Source organism: Quercus lobata, chromosome 9 (genome assembly GCF_001633185.2).
Source record: "Quercus lobata isolate SW786 chromosome 9, ValleyOak3.0 Primary Assembly, whole genome shotgun sequence".
NCBI lineage: Eukaryota > Viridiplantae > Streptophyta > Magnoliopsida > Fagales > Fagaceae > Quercus > Quercus lobata.
This window is the reverse complement of record NC_044912.1, coordinates 40,621,280-40,645,849: the sequence shown is the minus strand read 5'-3', so window position 1 is coordinate 40,645,849 and position 24,570 is coordinate 40,621,280. Positions and strand designations below refer to the sequence as shown.

General features: G+C 35.8%; 1 protein-coding gene across 1 annotated transcript; it reads left to right on the top strand.

Annotated features, from left to right (window-relative positions):
- The first annotated feature begins 8,033 nt into the window (after positions 1-8,033).
- On the top strand, positions 8,034-14,112 carry LOC115959207 (hyoscyamine 6-dioxygenase-like). The gene is made up of 4 exons (XM_031077521.1): positions 8,034-8,296; positions 8,459-8,709; positions 9,166-9,472; positions 13,642-14,112. The coding sequence occupies exons 1-4, from the start codon at positions 8,102-8,104 to the stop codon at positions 13,888-13,890; spliced, it is 1,002 nt and encodes a 333-aa protein (XP_030933381.1). The 5' UTR covers positions 8,034-8,101; the 3' UTR covers positions 13,891-14,112.
- Positions 14,113-24,570: the final 10,458 nt, after the last annotated feature.

The following is a 24,570-nucleotide window of genomic DNA, read 5'->3' as shown; positions in this document are numbered from 1 at the left end:
AATCCCAAGGAGGTGTAGAATTTGACAGGGATGACTGCTGCTTTAAACCGATTTATATCTAGGTCAGTTGATAGGTGCAGACCTTTTTTCCTTTTACTGCATAAATGGAAAAGATTTGAATGGACTGAGGAATATGTTGTAGCATTTCAGCAGCTGAAAGAGTACCTATCTCGGCCACCTATCATGTCCAGTCCTGAGGGGGATGAGGTCCTGTTTGCCTATTTGGCGGTAGCCTCTCATGCAGTAAGTTTTGCTTTGATACAAGAAGACAGTGGCATCCAAAGACTAGTCTATTACGTAAGTGAGTCACTTCATGAAGTCGAGGTGCGGTACTTATCACTGGAAAAGGCTATCTTGGCAGTAGTACATGCTACACGAAAACTCCCCCATTATTTTCAGGTGCACACCGTGGTGATTCTAACTCAATTACCACTCAAGTCCATACTTTGAAGTGCGGATTATACTGGGAGGATTGCTAAATGGGGCACGATTTTGGGGGCTTTCGACATCAAATATATGCCTCGTACCTCTGTGAAAGGCCAAGTCCTCGCCGATCTAGTAGCCGAGTTTGTTGAACTTCCAGAAGAAGCAGAGGTGAAGCGACATGGCATGGATGAAAAATCGGTTGGCCTAATCTCCACACAGGGCACCTCATCCTGGAAAGTATATGTGGACAGAGCAGCAAACCAACTGGGAGCAGGAGTGGGGCTAGTTCTAGTATCCCCCGAAAAGATCATCATTGAAAATTCCTTGAGGCTGGGATTCTCGGCTACAAACAACGAAGCGGAATATGAAGTTTTGCTGATGGGAATGACTATGGTCCAGAAAATGGGTGGAAAGGCAGTGAAAATGTTCTTAGATTCAAGACTGATCGTGGGCCAGGTAAAAAGGGAACTGGAAGCCCGAGATACAAGAATGCAGGAATATTTGGGTCAAGTTAGGTGTGTACAAACGAAATTTGAATCCTTCGATTTGTCACATATCCCCAGAGGTGAAAATACCAATGCAAATTCCTTGGCTACCCTTGCCACCTCCTCAGCACGGAATTTTCCCCGAGTAATAATTGTCGAGGATTTGTGCATTCCCACCCCAACGAGGAAAGAAATGCTCCAGATCCATCAAGTCAATTTGGAGTCGAGCTGGATGGACCCTATACTGTTATTCCTCGAAAGGGATATATTGCCTGAGGAGAAACCAGAAACTGAGAAAATACGAAGGAAAGTTCCTTGGTTTTGGTTGTCCGATGACAGAAAGTTGTATAAACGTTCTTTTTCTGGGCCATATCTGCTTTGTGTACGTCCCGAGACATCAAAGTCACTCCTAGAGGAACTACATGTCACACGGGGGGAAGATCCCTATCTCACCGGGCTATTACTTAAGGATACTGGTAGCCAAATATGCAAAAAGAAGCAGAAGAGTATGTTAGAAAATGTGACCAATGTCAGAGATTCATTTCAAATATCCACCAGCCTGGAGGAGTTCTTAATCCTCTTTCTAGCCCTTGGCCTTTTTCTTAGTGGGGTTTAGATATTGTAGGTCCTTTTCCTAAAGCACTAGAAAATAAAAAGTATTTGCTGGTCAGTACAAATTATTTCACTAAATGGGTCGAAGCTGAACCTTTGGCTAATATCAAGGACGTAGATGTTAAAAGGTTTATCTGGAAGAATTTCGTTACTTGATTCGAGTTCCCCACACCTTTATCTCGGATGATAGCCTTCAGTTCGATAGCAAAGCCTTCAGGCAATACTATTCTGACCTGGGGATAAAGAATAGATATTCTACTCCGGCCTATCCTCAAGGGAATGGGCAAGCTTAAGCTGTTAACAAGGTTATAGTGAATGGACTTAAAAAGAGGTTGGACGATGCAAAGGGAAAATGGGTGGAGGAATTACCACATGTCCTTTGGACGTATCGAACAACGCCTTAACGGTCAACAGGAGAGACCCCTTTCTCAATGACATATGGAGCCGTGGCCGTAATCCATCTGGAAACTGGTTTCCCAATGTTGAGAACTAGTGCATTTACCCCGGGCGATAATGTTGGGTTGTTGGAAAGGAGTCCGGATTTGATCGAAGAGCGAAGGGAGAATGCAATGGTCCAACTGGCTTACTACTAGTATAAGCTCAAGCAAGGTTATGATACAAATGTAAAGCTAAGGCCTTTGGCTGTAGGAGATCTGGTACTGAAGAAAGTTTTGGGAACCACCAAGAATCCAGCCTGGGGAAAATTGGGGCCTAATTGGGAAGAACCATATCGGATCACTTCAATGGCAGGAATAGGTGTCTACTATTTGGAAGATCTAGATGAAAAAGTTGTACTCCACCCTTGGAATGTAAACATTCTAAAAATGTATTATTATTAATAAAAAATAGTCCTATTTAGTTTCCCTTTAATTTGTTCCAATCATATGTCATGTGTTTCCTCATCTATTGAAGTATTAAATAGAAACTAAGTTATGTTAAGTTCTTCGGACCACAAACTTAGTGGAAATTAATATCCTATGACATCTATTGAAGTATTAAATAGAAACTAAGTTATGTTAGGTTCCTTGGACCACAAACTTAGTGGAAATTAATACCCTATGACATCTATTGAAATATTAAACAGAAACTAAGTTATGTCAGGTTCCTCGGACCACAAACTTAGTAGAAATTAATACCCTATGACATCTATTGAAGTATTAAATAGAAACTAAGTTATGTCAGGTTCCTCGGACCACAAACTTAGTGAAAATTAATACCCTATGACATCTATTGAAATATTAAACAGAAATTAAGTTATGTCAGGTTCCTCGGACCACAAACTTAGTGGAAATTAATACCCTATGACATCCATTGAAGTATTAAACAGAAATTAAGTTATGTTAGGTTCTTCGGACCACAAATTTAGTTGAAATTAATACCCTATGACATCTATTGAAGTATTAAATAGAAACTAAGTTATGTTAGGTTCCTCGGACCACAAATTTAGTGGAAATTAATACCTTATGACATCTATTGAAGCACTAAACAGGTTCAATAGAAATTGATACACCCTTGTACTATCAAAATGCTAGTTCAACACGAACTTGAGCACTTAAAGGGAGTAAACCCTCAATTTCCATTCTCGGATCACAGGGTTTGTGATCAACTAGTAAAGATATAAACCTCAATAAGCCTATGAGCATCATTTAGAGCATACTGAGGTGCTCCGGATTTAACTTTATTTAATCAAACGTTTGGATGTTTACTTGAGATTAAACTTGTTAGAATAGATATATATATATATATATATATGTATTCAAAATATTTCTATGTAATGTTATGGATTCAATGGTTATCGTCCATTTTAACTACCAATTAAAAGCATGTGTGAACTATGTTTTTTCTTTTGTACAAACAAAGGGTAGTCAAGATGAAAACTACTCAAAACCAAAGTAACAAAACAGATAAAATAAAAATGAAATGAATAATAACTCAAACGAATTCAAGAGGTTAAAAATGCATACTTCATTACAATATGTCTAAAAAAAGGGGGGGGGGGGACAAAATCCCTTACGAAAGTCATAATTATATTACAAGGCAAGGCTCATTTCTTCAACTTGATCTGAAGCTTGGAAGTTTTGTTTGCTGGGTTATCTGCCTCTGAGGTAGTTGTTCCGTCTTTATCTTTGGAGGCTCCTTCAGCGGGCATGACAGTTGAAGCCAAGTCTTGCTAAAAGCCCTGGGAAACTGCTCCTACCTCCGGAACAACTGTAGCCTTGTCCGAGGGTACTTCTTGGGAAGCACCGGGTTCTTTTGTTGGCCCTTGCTGGCTGGGAAGAGGAGGATCCTAAGACTGTACTTCTTTATTTGGATCAACAATTGTAGAAGCCACCTCATCTTGAGCAGAAGGAAGGTTTGAGGCTCGTATTGCAGAAGGGTAAAACACATTTTCTGGTTTCCTCAACTCAGAAGAAGCCTCAACCCCAGCTCGGTTAAGGGCTTCATCCTAAGTTTAGGCGCAGTAAATGCGACACACAGTTGGGACCTCTGCCCTAAGGGTTTCCTCGGTCTCAGCTACTCCAAGTTCGTAACCCTTCTACTCGGCCTCGTCCCTAGCCTTCTCGGCCTCAATCCTTGCCTTCTCAGCTTCTGCCTTGGACTTTTCAGCCTGATCTTTCAGCCTTTGGGCTTCCTCAAGTTGTTTTTTGAGTGCTGCCATCTGCTCCCTGACAACAGTCAGTTGATCAGTTGTCTCGTGCAGACACTTCCTCTAGTCCTCGGCTTGCCTCTACACGTCATCCAAGGCCGAGTCAGCACTGTGGCGAGCTTGCTGCTCCTCAGCTAGCTTTTTCTTTAGGTCAGCATTGCTATTTTCAGTAATGGTAAGTGTTTGCACAGCTACCGTTCGTCTTTTCCTCTCATCTTCCAACTGCTGGTAGTAGTTATTGGTAATTTCCTCAAGCCTGAAAGTGGCTTCGACAGCCTAAAAAAAAAGGATCAATACCATAGCCAACAGAAAGTATATGTCTATAAATAACAATTATAAGTAAAAAAAAAAAGGGGGGGGGTTAACATTATACCATGCCCAGATATCTTTTACAATTAAGGAAGACCTCATTCTTCCTCATGCTCTGCAGGTCGGACGTGTCTTTTGGAAGCAGCAAGGCCTCCTCCACAGCTGAGGCAATGTGGAACCCAATACCCCCGTTGAAGTCCCTGAGTGATGCATCATCCCTCAGGGGCTCCCAGCCATGCATGGGTGCCGGAAGCCAAGCTTGTGGCTCTAGAGGCTGAGTGTTCGACCTCTCCAGGCCCCGTTGTGATGCGTGGCTGACCTTTTGCTGCTTCGCAGCTCGTTGAGCCTCTTCTTCACGGATCGGACTAGATCTCCCGGTCTTAATCACTTCTTTCCCTTTCTGCTCCCTTTTCCTTTTGGGATCAGTAGGTTTAGGTCTGATAGGTTGAAGTGGTTGAGGAGCAGGATGAGGAGATTTGGGAAGAGAAGGGGGAATCTGAGACTGTGTGGATTTCCCCAATGCACATTTTCCAAGTTGATTTTCTATCAGCTCCATTAAACTCCTCTGGGGCTTCCTCTGGACACCAATTTCGTCAAAAATGTCCTCGGGGGTAGAGTCTAGTTGAAAACCTCGAATTCGTCCGAGGAATCTGACAAATCTACGACCTCCTCTGGGTTCCTTTCTTCTTCTTCTTCTTCTTCTTCTTCTTCTTTTCTTTCTTCCTCTTCCTCGAGAACGAGCTAGGATGAGGATACTCCTACTAAAGGAGTGGCAGCAAAAAGTGATTGGGTGTGGGAAGTATCTTTAGGGAGTGAAACAACCTTTAGAACAACAAACCCTTGGTAGGCAACATTGATACGGTGGAGCCGAGAGTCGCGAGCTTTGATTACGTACTTAGGGGCTTGGAACACGAACGAGAGGGGTGTGTATCCAAGGATCAAATGAGCTGCTCGGAATTGACCGTCAGCTTCGTTCACGTACACCTCGACTTGCAAGATCCTATCCAAGCTTGCTTTGTTGAGCTTGGGTTTGGTAGCACACTTGTCTGCAAAATCATTGAATTAGAATGGGGTTTCATTAGAAACAAGAATATTGAGACACGAAAAATAAATATAAACCAAAATTCATGAATCTACGGCTATACCCTCACCTGGTTCTCCCTCCTCCATTGGACAGGGTAGGCTATCGTGCCATTCCCCAGAAAAGATAAGGAAATCCACCTTTAAATTTTTGTTTGAAGTGGGGAGGCACTGGATTAGCCTTACTTTGGGATACCTCGACTTGAGGTAATATCCCTACCTCTTCAAATTGTACAGATTGTATACCCAATTCACATCGTGGTGGGTCAAGTTTAGGTTTATTCTCTCGTTTAAAGCTTCTATACTCCCCAAGACCCTAAACATATATGGAGCACAATGTGTGGGAGATAGCCTAAAAAATCTAAGGTAATTCCTAGTAATAGTACCCATGGGAATGGTCATCTCACCCTCTATGAAGGCAATCATAGGAATGACCACCTCTCCTGTTTTCCTAGCATTGACCCATTCCCCCTGGGCAGTGTACCTCATGCCTACTGTTGGTGGGATCCTATACTTAGCCCTAAAACTCCTCATACCCTCCTCGGACTCGACTAAGTATTTGAACTTACCCATTTTTCTAAGAGGTTTCGAAGAAAAGTTAACAAGTTTAAAATGAAAGCTAAAGGGTTTAAGAAGACTTACAGGTTTGAAAAGGGGTCCTCGGACAAGTTTCTAGTATTTGTAGACGCACAGGGAGATGAAAGAGAGAGACAGGTTCAGTGTATGAGCTCTAGAATTGTGTGATTGTAGAAAGTAAGAAAAAGAATTGATTTGAAAAGCTATTTATAGTGACACAAAAATTACAAGCGGGAAAGTTCCCTCTCGTAAAACGAGAAAAATCTCCCGCTATACGATTTACATCCTACCATTGAACGTGGGTGACAAAGGCGCTGCTGAAATTTAATGATGGCGTACTCTAGACGCCGAAGCGTCAGGAGCGTGCCTTGAATAGGTAAAAAGACATATAGGAGATCAGGAATACAGAATAGGACCTTAAACAAGAAGGGCTGAGGACGTCAAAATCATCCTTTTCTCCCGAGGAGTCGAAAAGCAAGATTTTGAGGGGCTATTGTGGGAGCCATTTAATTAGGAGGTACTGTTAAGGTTGTACTAATTGGGCCTATGGTCCAATCCGAGGACATTGGACCATTCGAGGATGTTTAGATGAAATTATAAGGGGAATGAAATAAAGAGAAGAGTAGAGATAATAAGAGATAAGTCCAACGAATGTCCGAGGAGAAAAGCCATCTCGGTATCTAGTGTTCGAGGTCAGTAAGAGTGTCATATCATCATGGACCTTCTTCAAAGTTACATCACAAATAAGGGTTGGACGTTGGACAAGGGGTAGGAAAAGGAAAAGGGCAAACAAATATCTTCAAAGGCTGCTACCTCCGCATTAAATGCCTCTCAACCAACTCTCTGGCCGCATTAATGTGGAAGTGATACCTAAACATTGATTCAGTAGCCTAACAGCTATTGGGTGATGGTTCTGGGAGTTGCTGGATGGGACAGGAAGGAGTTCCCCGAATCTAACCTACACGTGTGTGGTAAGGATGATACCAAGATTGTAGTATATAACCTAGGAAGATGTACTAAAAAAGGGGATCGGAAAAAATCAAGTAATTTGAGAAGAAGACTGCGAACTCTTGTATAGTCTTATTGTTTAACAAGTACAATATAATATAAACTCCTCGAGTTACTCCGATGACAGATTTTCTCATCTTACGTATGTCTAACAGTCTTATATTACCAAATTTAATCGTTTTTCTTCTGGAGTAGATCTAGTTCTTTCATCCGCGCTCTACAAATTTATTGTTTGAGCCGCTTGGGCTAGAACCTAATCCAATTTTGGGTCCAATCCAATTTTTTGTCCTTACAACTATATAACAAAATGAGTATTATATATGGGTCTCAAAAAAAAAAAAAAAAAAAAAAAACTATTGTTAAATGAAATTACCAAGCATCCACGCACGAGGACATTATCTAGTTAGAGTAACTATAGGTTTACATTACTAGCACAATGCAAGCTAAGAAGTTTCCAAATAATTAAGTCAATCCAAGTTATTTAGATTATTACTAAGCTGAAAGCTCTAATTATAACTAGTCTTTTTAAATATTATATAAGTTGTGACAAATTAATAGTGTTATAATACAAATTTAACACCCAAAAAAAAAAAAAAAAAAAAATTCCCAATGTGCCTACTAAGTAATATGGTTCAGTAACTTTAAAAGGTAACATATTATGGATTTTTTTTTTTTTTTTTTTGAGAAAGTATTATGGATTGGCAAAACTAACAAAAGGCAAATAATGATTCAGTACTATAATACATACTAAAAAGGTAACATATTAACATGTATCATTTTTAAGAGCCCAGGGCCCACTTGTCGTGGTGCAATACGACAGAAGAGGAAAATGTAATGTTATCTTTCTTCAACTACTTGTCAACTTGTGGAAGCTTTTAGAGGATTTGTATAATTTGTTGGTGGCCGACACTCTTCACACCAGACATTCCTTTTCCTTTATAGATCTGAGTTGCAAGTCATGGAGCACCTTGTTTCAAGCTGGTGCAATGGTCGATCCTTGCCAGAATCATATATACTCCCACCGGAAAAAAGACCAGGGAAGCTCACTGTTCCTCTAGCCAACAATATTCCAGTGATTGATCTCGGGGGTCATGATCAAACAGATTTAATTCAACAAATTCTGGAAGCTTGCCAAGAGTTTGGATTCTTTCAGGTTCCAACCACATCTTTTCTTTCTATTATTTTATCAGACAATGATTTACTTATTCCTACTAGATGCTTGGCATCAAACATGATCACAATATGAACCACTTTTGGTAAACTTTTTTCATATTTTATAAGTTTGTGTTATGCTATGTTTTGTACCAACTAATAGGTGATCAACCATGGAGTCCCTAGCAACTTAATGGATGAGGCCATGAGTGTTTTTAAGGAGTTTCATGCATTATCTGCCAAGGACAAGGCAATCGAAACTTCAAAGGACCCCAATAAGAGCTGCCACATCTACACAAGCAGTCCAAATTATGCAACTGAAAAGTTTCACTTCTGGAGGGATGGATTGGTGCATCATTGTAATCCTCTAGAGAAATACATCCAATTTTGGCCTGAAAAACCACCTAGATATCGGTAAATTCTCATAGTCATAGACATGTAAATTTGTTCTTTCATGTAGTGACTTGGACATGTATAACGCTTCATTTGTTTCGATGAAAAACCTTGTATAAAGATAGTTTTTCGTGTTTTTCAGTGTTTGGTAGCATAAAAAAATATGAGTCAAAGGAAAACTATCTTTGGTCAACATAAAAAATATGACTTATTTTTAGATATTGTTTTCCATTAAATTTTTTTGGAAAACAACTCTATCTCACAACAAGTTAAATAAAGAAAGTTATGAGATTGTTTTTCAATTCATTTAAAGTTGCTACCAAACATTGAAAAATGAGATATTTTTATAGAAAATAATTTTTGAAAAATGACTCATTTTCTAGAAAACATCTGAAACAAACATAGAAAACATCTGAAACAAACAGAGCGTAAGAACAAAAATGAAAATCATTGTGTTTCATGTGAAACCTTTTTCAGAGAAGTTGTTGGGCCATATACAGCTGAAGTAAGCAAGTTGGGCTTTAGAATTTTGGAGTTCATTTCCCAAGGCTTGGGAATCAGCCTTGGTGGACTTGGTGGAAATCAAGCACTGGTGGTCAATCACTATCCGCCATGCCCAGACCCAAGCTTAACCTTGGGCTTGGGCAAACATATGGACCCAGTTTTCATTAATATTCTTCTTCAAAGTGATGTATACGGGCTTCAAGTCTTCAAGGATGAGGAATGGATTGGTGTTGAACCCATTCCTAACGCTTTTGTGGTTAACATTGGTTATCCGTTGCAGGTACATATATCTTCACAAGCTCTTAGTATATATATAAACTAGTTGGATGCCCATGCGTTGAACGGTTTTGGTCAATAACTTATTAAACACAATATATAATAATGCATTTAAGAAATAATAAATTAAATGAAATATTTTTATTCATAATTCTCTTTAACAGTACCAATTGTCTAATAAAACTAAACAATAAAAATTGATACCAACATTTAACAAAATAATATGTCCATGTAAATTAATATTTAAGCATTAAATCAGTATCAACATAAAATTCACAAATTATAAGCTATCCAAATGTATAAGCATTAAAAAAATAAAAATAAAAATTCCATTTTCTATATATATATATATATATATATATAAATAAAATATAATATAAGAGAATTGATTGAGTATCACAACTCTTAGCCTACTTGATGATGTAGTCGAAATTCTACATTGTATTATACTTGGGTAATGCACGACTTATTTAAAATTTATATGGAAATAAATTATAATCATATTGATAATAAGTGAGCCATATGATAAAATGGATTAATTTTATAATATATATAACTTCATGCAAGTATGGTATATAGTATATAAATTTTATTATATATATTGAATTAAATTTATTTAAACTCCCACAAACATTTAGTAACAGAATTACAGTTGAAGAGAATTTATATTTTAGATGATAGAGTTTTATGTAGAGTAAATTATTGGTAATATTTTTTTTTAATTTTCAATAACCAAACAGTTTAAACACTTGTCACAAAGAAAAAAAAATGTTAATAATGCATTCTATGAAACCCAAGAAATAGTCTTGGTGTAGTTATCGAATTATAAAAAATAAAAAATAAAAAATAAAAACCAATGAAATAAAATGGGAATCTACCTCAAAATCCAATATTAATAATAAGTAAAAGGTCGAATATTAAAATTGAGTTAAAAAATGAAATTGAGATAAAATGGGAATCTACCTTAAAAGCCTATACAACTTTTTCTTTACATCCTTGGGATTGAGTGTCAAGAGTCTTGAACAATCTTAGAACCCATGGAATCTTCTACGACAACGCTGAAAAAGAAAAGAAAAGAAAATATAAAATAACATTTATATAGCAATAACTAAAATTGAAAATACAAATCAGAAAGAAATTAAAATCTAAGTTAAAAAAATAGAATAACATAGATTACAACCTTTAAATTGTATGTCAATTTAGGAGTCTTCAACAATTTTATAGGATGCTTGCTTGGAATGACCTATGAAAAAATCGAAAATAAATTTTAAGAAAAAACTATTACAACATATAACAAATGGAATGAAACATATACCAATAGCTAAAATTGAAAATATAAATCAGAAAGAAAATTAAACTAAATTAAAAATAAAACTGTATATTATACAACCTTTGAATTTAATGTCAATTTAAGAGTTTCCTATGACAAAATTGAAATAAAGATAAAATAATATATCTAAAACTATATAAAAGAAAGCGAATGGAACATGAATTTCATCGATCCTTTAAGAGATCCAATTCCCTAATGAAAAACAACAATGTTTGACTCCATAATGAAAAACAACACTATTTCAAAAGTACTAAGAATTAGCTTTCAATTCCTACTAAAAAAAATAAGTATGAGAATCACTAACCTTTGTTGTTTGTTGTTGGACTGAGATTGTGATAGGGTGATAGATCGAACATATTAATAACACAAATTTCCTTACCTTTCCATATTAATGTTACAAATTGCATCTAGATTGTACCTACCCTTCGTGATGGCATAACATCTGTTATCTTAGATTCGTTGGATACAATAAACGATTTTTGCCCATGCAAAGTAGATGGAACATAACCTAATTGATATAGAATTTTAAGATAGAGAAACTATACAATTTTTTTGGAAAAGATTATTACAAATTAGTTGTACTTTTCTTTAGTTGCTTTATAACTTCTTTGGATAAAGTTATGTTGATAACAACTTCTTCTTTTTTGTGGGTTTTTATTTTATTTTAATTACAATGATTTTTTAGATAAATATAACAAATTATTTGTTCTTATCAACCTTTCTTCTATTGTTTTATTACTTCTTAGGATAAATTAGTTTTGTTCTTTGTGTATTTATTTTATTTTGTTTTTAAATTTCTACGTTTGATAATTAGGTTTTAATAAAAAAATAAAAAAAAAAATCGTATCCTATTTCCTTACAGATCAATCACGTTTTTTTTTTTTTTTTGGTTTTTGCCTTTCATTCTATTCATAATTTCATATGACCTTTATTTATTTACTTATTTATTTATTTATTTTTTAGTTTGGTAATATAACACATTGATTAACAATTCTATTTTCAATACGATTTAAATATTTTTTTAACATTATGTTGATATCAACATTTTTTTTTTCATTCTATCCATAAAACTATGACCTTTTTTATTCTATTTTTTTCATGGGATAACAACAAACACGTTAATTAGAAATCCTAATTATAATTAGATACAGTGATATATTTAATCAAATTAAGGTTTTTATCCACTTAGAAATTATAATTGAAGAAAACTTATATATATATATATATATATATATTTTTTTTTTAAATCTAAAAATTTAAAAAAATTTCTGCAATTTGGTGCCATCACTTGGTGCAACTACAACGTTTAAGCCCAACTTTTATTATATATAATATGATACAATAGAATGGTGACCATTACAAACACTTTAGGGTACACATAGCACACAAGTCACAATTTATTTGCGTGTACTTTGGGTACACTAGTAATTATCCTATATAATGCTCTTTTTTATTTTTTATTTTTATTTAATGTTATAATGTTTAAAAGTAATATATAAATAATCGCATTTTTTTTTTTTTTAAAGAAAGAGGTAAAATAACATAGAATAATGTTTAAATATGAGAAAGAAATAGTGTCATAAATTTTAGGCCAAATTGAGAAGATAAAGGAAAAAACATAAAACTTAGTAACGGTAAATTACTATTTTAACTAGTTTGTGTTTTTTTAACATAAAATTATTTAACTAAAAGATAGGAGTATTTTAGAGAGTTTAAGAATTTTTGTGAGGATATTTTAGTACACAAAATGTTGAAACCCAAATAAAAAATCTTGTTATTAATAGTATAGAATAGATACTTGCTCATTCATAACAATAAGATGTTTAACTAGTGAAAAGTGAAAATTAGCCGATAGTTCATTTGATGTGTGATACTTCACAGTAATGATTTGAATTATGAAGGCGTTATGTAAACAATTGTTGGCTCTTACATTGGGTGTGATACTACACGATTGCAAAAAGCTCTGATTGTTACAAATAGTAACCTAATACGAACATAGGTTGTTACAAATAGTATTCTAATACGTATTTCACACTCGCTTTATGAAAAAAAAAATTGTCAATATGCCTACTAAAGCGTAACTAAAAAAAAAAAAAAAAACCTTATCTCTTATAAAATCATAAAAATAATTAATCAAATCTTCTTTTAGGGATAGTAGTAGAAAACCACCTAAACTTGTACCCCAAACCATGAAGACTTACCATCATCACCCAAATTGTGACTATTTTTATTTTTTATTTTTAATTACATCCCGCAACGTGATTGGTGGTTAAAATTAACAAACATGTGCTTGCACATAGACCATAAAAATTATAGTTCATTAAGTGGGAAAAAAATGTAACTTTCAAGTTATCATTAATTTTAGAGATTAAATTATATAAGGATGGGGTGTAAAACTCATGTTTTACAACATTCAATAAATGATTGTTACATCAGCATTTTACTTAAAATTCAATATATCTTACCACACCTAATAACAACTCGATAGATTCCCAATTTGGTTGGATTTATGTATGGGTATTAGAATTGATTGAGTGTAATTGTGTTTATTCTTAAATATATGATAAGATGATGTGGCATGTTAGGATTGGAGGGGTAAAACATGGGTTTTACACCACGTTCTTATAGAATTTAATCTCTATATATAGTCAATTTAGCTATTCAATGCAATTTACAAAGTTTATTATAATTAGGATGGTGATTGCAAGTTTTCATGGTTTATTATGCAAACTGCAAAGTGTAATTATCTCATTTTTTATTATTTTTTTCTGGGTGCAATTAACTAGTTTCTTTAATGGCTTTTTTAATTATTGTTCTTGGAATTGTGTCACATTGAGTTGTAGATTATCAGTAACGGGAAGCTGAAAGGTGCTGAACATCGAGTGGTGACAAATTCAAATGTAGCTCGAACAACTGCTTCCTACTTTATTAATCCATCAAATGAAACACTTATAGAACCAGCAAAAAGTTTGGTTGACGCAAGCTACCCAGCGCTTTATAAGTCCTTGCTATACAAAGACTTTCTTATCAAATACATAGCTGCTTCTACTGACAGTAAAGCATTAGAGGAGGCTTTACGTGCTACTGTATGATTTCCTGTGAGATAAAAGCTATTGTACTTCATGAATAAATGTATGGCCATTGATATCAAACAAGCAAACATTAGTTGGTTAACATCAAACTAGCAAACTGCAAAACCCTAAAGTTAGGTCGATCATAATGATAAATGTCACATCCAACTCTCGTTTGGAATTGGTTTGTACTACATTGCACTAATAATATGATGAGCTCTGTTAATGGGTGCTTTTAGAGAATTTGTTAATAGACCATTTTATAAAAAGTTTCTAAAAATATTTCCTAAACTAATACCCTTAGGGCATCTGTTACTTTTCATTTTTATCACTGTTTTATTTGATAAAATTTTATTGTCATGAACACCAATTAAATATAAGATTTTGAATGCATTGTAATATATTATGGATTGGCAAACTAAATAAAGGCAAATAATTGTCGTATATATTGTAAGATGATAGTTCACACGTGGAAAAACATATCTGAACAACAAAATGAGTTGTTTTGTTTTGATGGTGTTAGGATATTTAGTGTTGGCAAAATTCCGATTCAAAAATTTTAGTTGTAATTGCACATTTCCATGTATTTGAGTTTCTAATTAAATTGTAAATTGCATAATGTCATTGAAGATTATATTCAAACGAAAGAGTTCAAAGTGCTACAACAGGAATTTCATTAAAGCAAGAATCAATATGTTAGGTGAGACTTTGAGCAAAGTTGTCATAATTCAAAATTCAGTTACACAACAATTCACCTGAAACTCACTCAAAACTCAATCGAGTGAGTTCGCCTAGGAAGTTCAAAATTAGTTTATCCACATAATTTTTGTAGCCAACCCATCCTCAATTGTGACACATATATGAATGAAAATAAAAACCCTAAAATTAGTAGAAGAATGTAGAGACTACCAAACCCTTGAGAAAAAAACCATCGCAACTTAAATACCTCCACCTTTGCATATTGCTAAACCTTTGAGAGGAGGTTTAATCCAAACAATGGAGTATCCAAGAGATCGGATTTGTAGTTAGCAATTAACCTGTGTTATTGGATTGCTATGAAGATAAATAATTGGTGTAGACTATTGCTAGTAGAAGTGGGGAGCCCGGATGCAAGAACAATTACTTATATATTGAAGGTTTTGTAAGTTACTTTGTATCACAAATATCTTCTTAGTGGATTTGGTGAATTGGGTGCAACCCTGAAGTGTTTTTACTGTTTTAGGTTTTCATGCCATAAACAACTTGCAGTGCTAGTTGCATGAGTTTTGGTGTGATTAATTTCTTGATTACTGCCTTGTTTATATTATTGATGAAACCATTAAATTAGTCACTTGGACCATAAACTAATAATCAGTAAAATTGGTATAAAGCCATGCGTTTGGAGTGCAAGAGCATTTTCCAATTGGTATTAAATTAAGATACGCCTTGTTTGGATTATTTTCTATTGTGTGATCCTTGATCCCTGCTATCATGAAAAAAAGTATAATCACTTAATGTCCCTTTATACTTTGATGACAATATCTAGTTGTAAATTCAAAAAGGGTGGAGCATGCTCATTAATTTTAATTGTCAATCAAGCTCTGTGGTGCAATTAACAAAGATTTTACAATTAGGGTGGTGATTATGTTGGGGAGATTAAGTAGTTAATATGACATATAGAGACACACTTAACCCAAAATGTCTAAACCCAATGGGTAGAGTCTCTTTCACTACTTTCCTTTCTTTCTTTCATTTCCTCAAACGACAAAGTCCACTGAAATCAAAGAGAACTAGTAACAAAATGAACCCCAGATCATGAACCATGGCCAGCCAATGCACACATTTCAAGGCCCTTAAGGTTTTTGGAAACTAGTTGTTCAATTTTGAGCAGTTTTTAAGTGAGATTCATAATTTTTAAGAATCCCATATCATTTTTCATCAAGTAATTAAGTTATCTTTGTTTTTATTTATTTTTATTATAAAATCATATGTGTTGGTTTTATTCTAATTTGTAAAAGAGTTGTGATTTCTGTGTGACGTGTGGTAGTTCTTTTGTTTTTGTTTTGTTTTGTTTTTTCAATTCGTTGATTTGAGGATTTTTTTTTCTTCTTTTTTTTTTTTTTAATAATCTGATATTTATAATTTATAATGGGAAGGGGCAATTGAACTATGGATGTCTCCCTTATAAACACCACAAGTGCCAACCAATTGAGTTACAAAAACTCTTTGCTTTTTGAGTTGGGATGAAATGATTGAAGGGCATTTTGGTTTCATTAGAAAACTAAAAATTAAATTGTTAATTGTCTTTCATCTCCCTATAAAAAATTTTGACAAAGTTTAGATCCAAACAATTTTAGGAGTTATCTCCTTTAATATACTAGATACTAGGTAGTGATTTTTTTTTTTTTTTTGATAGAGATACTAGGTAGTGATTTAAAATACTATCTATGTGTATTATTTGAATATGTCACATGACTCATTAAAAAAAATCATATAACTAAAACTATATATGTATGTATTCTCTCACATGACTCATTAAAAAAAAATCATATAACTAAAACTATATATGTATGTATTCTCTCAATATTACAAATAATCAATATTTTCAAAAAAAATATATATTACAAATAATCAATTACAATATGACAAAGAAAATAAACCACAACAACAAATAAGTTTATATACCTAGCATTTCGAAGGGTATATTGGTAAAATGATACATTTAATGAAATGAGTCAAACGAGTTCCATATATTGGACACGAACACGGCACATTTATTAAATGGGTCAATCGTGTTAATTTGAAAATGACACAAAACCGTTAAGCCTTAATCCATAACCTACTAATTTCATGTCATGTCATGTCGTGTTGGGTTCATGGATCGTGTAAAATTTATCCACCCTAGAACAAATAATGGGTGAGAAATGAGAATTAAACTCACCTAAAGCCACCATCTGCTTAACCCTTTGGTCCACCTTTTTCCCCCCTTTTATGCAATCCCTTCTTTCACATAAAATGGATACTTTCCTTTATGATCAAGCACATCCCGAATTCATGAAAATTTCCTTAATATCATTAGTAACTTTTGAAGGCAATCAAGAATTCAAAATATGGCTGACTTCCATCAAGGCGGATTCTAAAATGTGTATTCAATAGACGACTTCCATTGATGACCCTTAGTGTATTGTTATTCCTGTCAACCTTTCCCTTAACATGTTTTCTCTATCTCTATCATGAGTTCCTTCATTCTTTTGGGTATTAACATGAGTTCAAAGCTTTGATATGTGAGTACATACAACCAAAGCTTACTGGTGAATTTTGGGGGTGATCGCTTAAGCCATATTGCACCAAGGATAAACTACATTCAATAGGGCAAAATCACTCTTAGGAAAGTGGATTAAGTTCCACACCTCGGCTCTCAACCATCGATAACTTTTTTCTCTTCCATTTTGCACTTGGTCTACTTGATTTAATCTCAAATATTATTTTTTTCCTTTTATTTTTCTTACATTTAAGTCATATGATATTTTTAATTTTTTTTTTTATAAATTTTTTTAATTATTTTTATAACTTTTTAAATGTAGATAGTCTTATAAATTTGTGTATTGAAGAAATAGATTCCTTCAAATTGTTTTAGAAGAAAACCATGTTCATTTTAAATTCTTTCATAATCGGACCTAATATAAGTCTTTTTTTTTTTTTTTTTGGTAGAAAAGGATAATATCATTAAAAACTAAATAGCAGGAATACAACGATCATAAGCCACCCCAGCAGAATCTAGACTAAGTAACAAGGAGACTTCCACCAGGGGGTCTAAGAAAACAACAAAATCTTGGGAAAGCAAAGCCCCCCTTCTAGCAAGAGCATCAGCGCATTTATTCACCTCTTGATAGCAATGCTGAATTTGGACCATAGGAATGGCCCCTAATTCGGATTTACAGTCACTAACTAAGGCACCAATACAATTTTGGCAACCATCCTCTTTCTGCAAAAGGCCCACAATAAGCTTAGCATCTAGTTCAATAATCACAGTAGGTAACTTAAGGGCAGAGCACAACCCAAGACCATCACGAACAGCCCACAATTCCGCATCTATGCTAGTGTTATGGCCGATGTTCCTCACATAACCTTTGATCCAATCTCCCTTATCATCGCGGATTAGCCCACCACCACCAACCTGGCTTGGGTTACCCAGCGAAGAGCCATCTGAGTTGAGCTTATACCAACTCAGAGGAGGCTTGATCCATCGAACTTGGATGTTTCGGGGATTGATAGCCTGCTTCCCATTGATGCCAATATAAGCAAACTCCACAGCTTTAGAAAGAACATCAGGTTTTAAATTTTTCTGGGCTCTCTCATTCCGAAACAATACTCCATTCCTATGCAGCCAAAGAGTCCAAACACCAAAGGAAAAAAATAATTCCCCATCTAATGCCCGAAGAAGAGTGAGTGTTCGTCTTGCAACAATTCAACCGTAACAAGACTAATTGGGTGACTCTACCAACCCTTTGATTTTTCAATATAACAGCAGGCCCCTCTGCACTTTACTGTAGAACAATGCAACTAAAATATTGTAACAAGGAGTTATTGTTGTTGATAGATATTACTCTTAAATCCTTCCAAGATAAAAGAAAATGATCAGTCCATACCTGGTCATGAATGCCGCATATTGACCACATGCAGCCAACGTATCCACTTGGGTCCCTGCCATCTATTTCATACTGCATGCAAAGTTTTGAGTAAATAACACTTGGTAGTTGATAAGGCATCAGTAACAACCTCCATTAAAGCACAATAAATCTGAAGTGAATTAACCTTGTCATTCAGATATATTGATATTTCAAGTGCTTCTTCCGGTCCTCTTGTCCACTCAAGAATCTTTTTGGCCCAATACATCCTGCACAAGGTTTTGCAAACGCAATGACAGGTCAAAAAGATTGTGATTCTTAACAAAAATTCAGAAGTAGTAGTAGAATTAACAGTGCATCTAACGAAATTGCATATTGTATATACAAGAAAAATAATGCATCAATTTCCAAAAGGAAGCAAATTTTGCCCATGTATTTATATGTACAGCATTTTCATAACAGAAATATTACTGGCAATATGGTACTAGTGGCCAGGGAATCAAAATAAAGATAGGAACAAAATGGTAAGCCACCCAAATTTAACACACAGATCACGATGCGAGCAAACAAAGAAAGTAAACTGTGACACCAAACTTCAAAACATCACAACACTGTTATACTCTTCAGGAAGTCACTTGCCGCATAAAACCATGCATCTTGCCATAGTAAACCATCTCCAGCCGAGAAGCATTCCAGAGCTGGAAATCACAAGCCATAAAGATAGTCAAAACAATGACAACATATAACACCAACTAGATGTAAATAAGACTAAAACGCTAGAGGCATTTGTAAAACCAAAAGAAGACCTCATCAATATATAGGTCAAAACATAAACTATGAAACATCAGATACTTCCAACATCTCATCAACATTATTACAAAATAATCTTAAAACATTCAGCTTACAGGGTCAGCTGTTTTTGCCTTTTTCCAATTGCTCCCTGCTGCAAATTCCATAATCAATTAAAAGTTAGAGATCCTTACACAAGGAATCAACACAATCCAATCAAAGTAGAGCAAATTTGACTCTGTTAGAGATATATATTAGACATATTAGCCCAATGTAATAGGCCCAAGCCCATTCCTGCTTGTACTAGTAGTCTAGGGTTTAGTCGCCTATATATACTCATGTTAGGGTTCATTGTAACACAGGTTATTGTACAACACTCTTATACAATAAAGATGTAGCCCTTAAGGGATTCCTCCGTAGATGTAGGCCGTCAAGGCTGAACCACGTAACCCTCATGTTCTCAGTGTTCCTCTTCTATGCTTCCTCTTCCGCATCCACTCTAGCATACACAACATGGTATAACACATCTCTATGCTAATATTTAACATGGTATCAGAGCAAAACTCCATTCTTGGCATCAAACAAACATCTCTAGCAAGCAAAGAAGATTCTCACGTGCACACCACCATCAAAAGTCACATGCTTGTCGGCTGGATCTAGACTCCACGGCATCTCGCAGCCGCTATGGCTCTCACTGCTGTGTCCAGATCTTCAAACCCAAGCAATCAGTGTCTCTCCCTATCAGATCTGTGCACATCAAGCCTTCGCCTGATGAAACCAACAAGACATACGTGCTCCATGGCATATCGCGACTAAAACCCAGAAACCCAACCTCCAACAGCAGCTGCACGCGCCACCACACGCGACCAATGGCTCCTGGAACTCTCACACGCGCCGCCGAAGATTCTCGACTCCCAGCTCGGATCTCAGTCACACGCGCCGCTAAGACAGCCTTGTCGTCCACCGATCCACTTGGCCTGAGAATCTGGTAATCATACGAGGTCACACGCCAACACACGCCACCTGCGTTTCCGGATCTTTCCCACGCACCTCCACGATTTCCGATTGTGTAGTTCATCCGTTGGCCACACGCGCCGTCCTATCAGCCATGTCAACCACCAATCTGCCTACGGAAGAAATATGGCTTTCAACCGATGTTGCACGCGCCTCCATGTGCTACCTAGGTTTCTGGCTTCTCCTCCACGCACCAGTGAACATCGCACGCTCCTGCCAGCGCCGGAGAACTACTGCTGATGTCATCTGACGTCACCGGATGACGTCATCACTCCACGTCAGCAGCCATGCAAGCACCTCCACATCAGCCCTAGTCCACGTCAGCGACACATCAACTGCCACGTCAGCAGTGTCATCTCGTCAGCACCACGTCACCTAACTAACCGTTGACCCGAACCGACCCGACCCGGACCACCTGGATCTGACCCGTGAGCACTTTGTCTGTTGACTTTGACTCTGGACCAGTTGACTTTGACTTTTTGCGTTGACCTTTGACCAAAAGTCAAAATTTCCAAAAGGGCCTATCTTGTTCAGTTTTTCGCGTAAATTCCGATTTTGGTCCGTTTCTGCATTTGAGACTCCGAAATTAGTCAATTGGCACATTCTTCATTGTAGTTTCTTTAAAGGCATTCTTCAAGGCATCTCCAAGTGATCTTCTCATGCTTATCCAACCTCAAACCTTCATCGAGCTTCCGCCTTGAGTTTGAGGGAGGGTGTTAGAGATATATATTAGACATATTAGTCCAATATAATAGGACCAAGCCCATTCTTGCTTGTACTAGTAGTCTAGGGTTTAGTTGCCTATATATACTCATGTTAGGGTTCATTGTAACACAGGTTATTGTACTACACTCTCATACAATAAAGATGTAGCCCTTAAGGGATTCCTCCGTAGATGTAGGCCGTCAAGGCTGAACCACGTAACTCTCGTATTCTCAGTGTTCCTCTTCTATGCTTCCTCTTTCGTATCCACTCTACCATACACAACATGGTATAACACATCTCTATGCTAATATTTAACAGACTCACGTGTAAATATGTTCTAGCTCATTAGAAGCATGGTCCATCAAGGTCTTACGTGCCCATTCCCATGCTCCTTGCAGTGAATCATAATGATGCTAGTAGAAGCAGAATTTATCGGCAAGTTCTCTGGGCACAATCAACTCCTCCAAGAATGTATCAACTGCCTTCAGAATAATAGGTAGAAGATAGATCAAGCTATCATTGATGCCATTAACCACTGAACAAAAAGAAATAAATAAGAAAATTCAAATGTGATGGCAAACTACAATCAATTGTGGATGCCAAGAACAAGTTCAAAAATAAGAATTTTTAAAAAAACATACTTATTTTTCCTAACCCTGATTCCATAAAAATATATAAGAGATCAACTAACCTGAGGAAAAAGTTTCCTGACCCTAAAAGCCTCCAAAGTACAACGCTGTGCAGATATTTGCCCAAAGTGCAAGTATGGAGAGAGACCAGAAAGCCCTCTAGGTTTTAATGGGTTATTCTTATTTGCTGAATAACCTTTCAACCTTTTCGTTAAGAACCCATTTTTACTCCCCATCAACACTTCCATCGCTGCCTTCTCCCTTGGTTCACACCACTCAAAGGCATTTATTGAGTGCCAAAATTAACAAGATCAAGCTTTGAAGCACAGTTACCATATACACTATCAGGGCAGAATCCTTTAAAGACACATGTTGGATATGTGCAAAATACACATTTAGAGAGAGAGAGAGAGAGAGAGAGAGAGAGAGAGAGAGAGAGAGAGAGAGAGAGGTGAGTACTTGCAAAAGTGGATTCATTGATGACTTAAATTTCACGGGGTTGTGCTCCATAAAAATTAACCAAGCAATAGTATAATGGAAAGTTGTTCTGCTTGGAGAGCATCTATATTCTTCTAAAAATGGAACTGAAGACTATAAGTAATAAATTTACCCAGATACTCAAATAATTATCCCTATATAGATATAAAACTAACAGTACTAGTCCTAGAATACACAATTAGAGTATCAAAATACACTGTCCAAAATGCTCAAAGGGGTAAAACTTGCCTCAAAACAGCTAGAGTCCAATTACATGACATATCTACCAAACAACGAACAGAAAAAAAAAAAAAAAATTGTACGAAAGAATGAAAACACAAACCTATTAAACCCCTTGACTGATATATCCAAACCTGTTAACACTACACTGTAACAGCATACCTTAGGAATGTGCTTGAAAGTGGGTTTTCCTGAAACAACTACTAAATAAACAAGAATATGAAAAAACATTAGAGCCATAGTCTTATATTGGAGGTTGTGAAGTAAGTCAGTCATCAAATCTAGTGCTCCAGGTATATAAGCACTAGTTGAAATGAAAAACAGAAAACATTAGACAAGCAAAAAGGAAGTGACTACATCAATTACCTCAGATGTTCATGTCATAGTTCCATAAGAATATTGTTCTGGTTATCAGCTAAAAAAAGAAAAGAAAAAAAAAAGAAAAAGAAAAACAGAACCTAGAAACAGAAAATTTCTAACCATTAAGCCACATGACTAAGAACTCGGGGTTTGCTTCTAAGATCAGTACTCAAAGAGTTTTTCATATTAGAAAACATTAAGCAAGCAACTAAAAAGAACCAGTGATAACAAGATGAACTTAATACCAACTCCAATCTAGTAACTCTATTCCAAAAACTAACAATGTGATAACAATAAACAATAATGAAGTTTAACCAAAAATGCTAACAGCCGAAAAAAAAAATTCATATTTTGTCTAGTAAATATCCCATCAACATTTCACTATTAAAGAAAATTATAATATTGTGTTTCCAAATCAGGTGAGCCAACAACTAGATGTTCCATGGATTCAGGGATGTTGTCACCATCAACATGTACACCTTGTTGAATATGTGTAGATGGACATGTGCACCTTGTGTGTCCAACATCTTTATAAGTGCTGCATCGCCTAACTTTCGCATGGCTGTAGCTATTGCTCGTGTTACCATGGTCGCCTTTAGTGTTGACAATGGCTGGATCACAAACATTTAAGTTTGCTTTGTTGGACGCAATGCGTATCCCATCTTCAGCAGCTTCTTTACTTGAATTATAAAGTTCTTCCATGCAGCGTGTTAACCTTGCTATTTCAACATTCAATTCTTCGAAGCCTTGTGTTGTTCTTGAACCAAAGTAACACATCTGACTACAACTGACAGACAATGCACTAAATCGTGCCATATGTATGATATTAGGAGACATTTGGGATTCAAATTTGCAAGGCAGGTCGGACTTTGCTGTTTTCACCCATCTGTTCATTATACATTTCAGTGGAATCGGTTCAAATGTTCAACCTTCATAATAGAAAATAGGTGCCCACAAGGATATCCATACGACTCGAATAACAAACAAGAGCACTTCATAGATTGATCAACTTGACAATACACAACCTCCCATCTTGAGTCAGGGGATACATACTGAGATAAGGTGTACGTACGATAACCTTCCTTATCTATGTAGTAAAGCACAATGAATTTTTGTTCATTCAATAATTCTTCTTGAACCATGCTGAATATCTCCCTTGTGAATATAGTAGCAGCATGTTTCTCTATTTCAGCTAACCCAATAATCAGAATAGGTTCAGTATAATTTGAAGAAAAATCTGCCCTTGTCTCATTGTGTCTAATACGTGAAAGTGCTCTATCAACTTGTTGGAACAACTCATAAAGCCTAGTCTTCCTATCCATAAATCTATTCAAGAATGCATTCATGGCTTCACAACGTTGTGTACTCCTGCACCCAGAAAAAAAATGACCTCTCATGTAAGCTTTAGCCCATTTCATTTTTTTAGCATACATTTCATGCAACCATTCATGGTTATTTAAATTGTGATTGTCGACCATTTTCTTCCACGTCTTTAAATTCATCTGGTGTAACATATCATACCATACACCTAATTAAACTTTCATATACTTCATTATCATGTAGATTTGCAAAAGCATTCCTTTCAAGATGCCACAAACATAAACGATGTCGAGACTTTGGAAAAACCGTTTTAATAGCTTTATTCATTGCTTTGTCCCCATCTGTCACAACTGAAATAGGAGTCTTATTGTTCATTGCTACAAGCATATTTTGCAACACCCAAGTATATGTTTTGACATTCTCATTAACCAATAGTCCAAAACCAAATACTATAGTCTACCGGTGGTGGTTGACTCCTACCAATATGACAAGGGGTTTTTTGTATACATTTGTCTTATATGTTGTATCAAATGCAACTACATCTCCAAAACATGCATAAT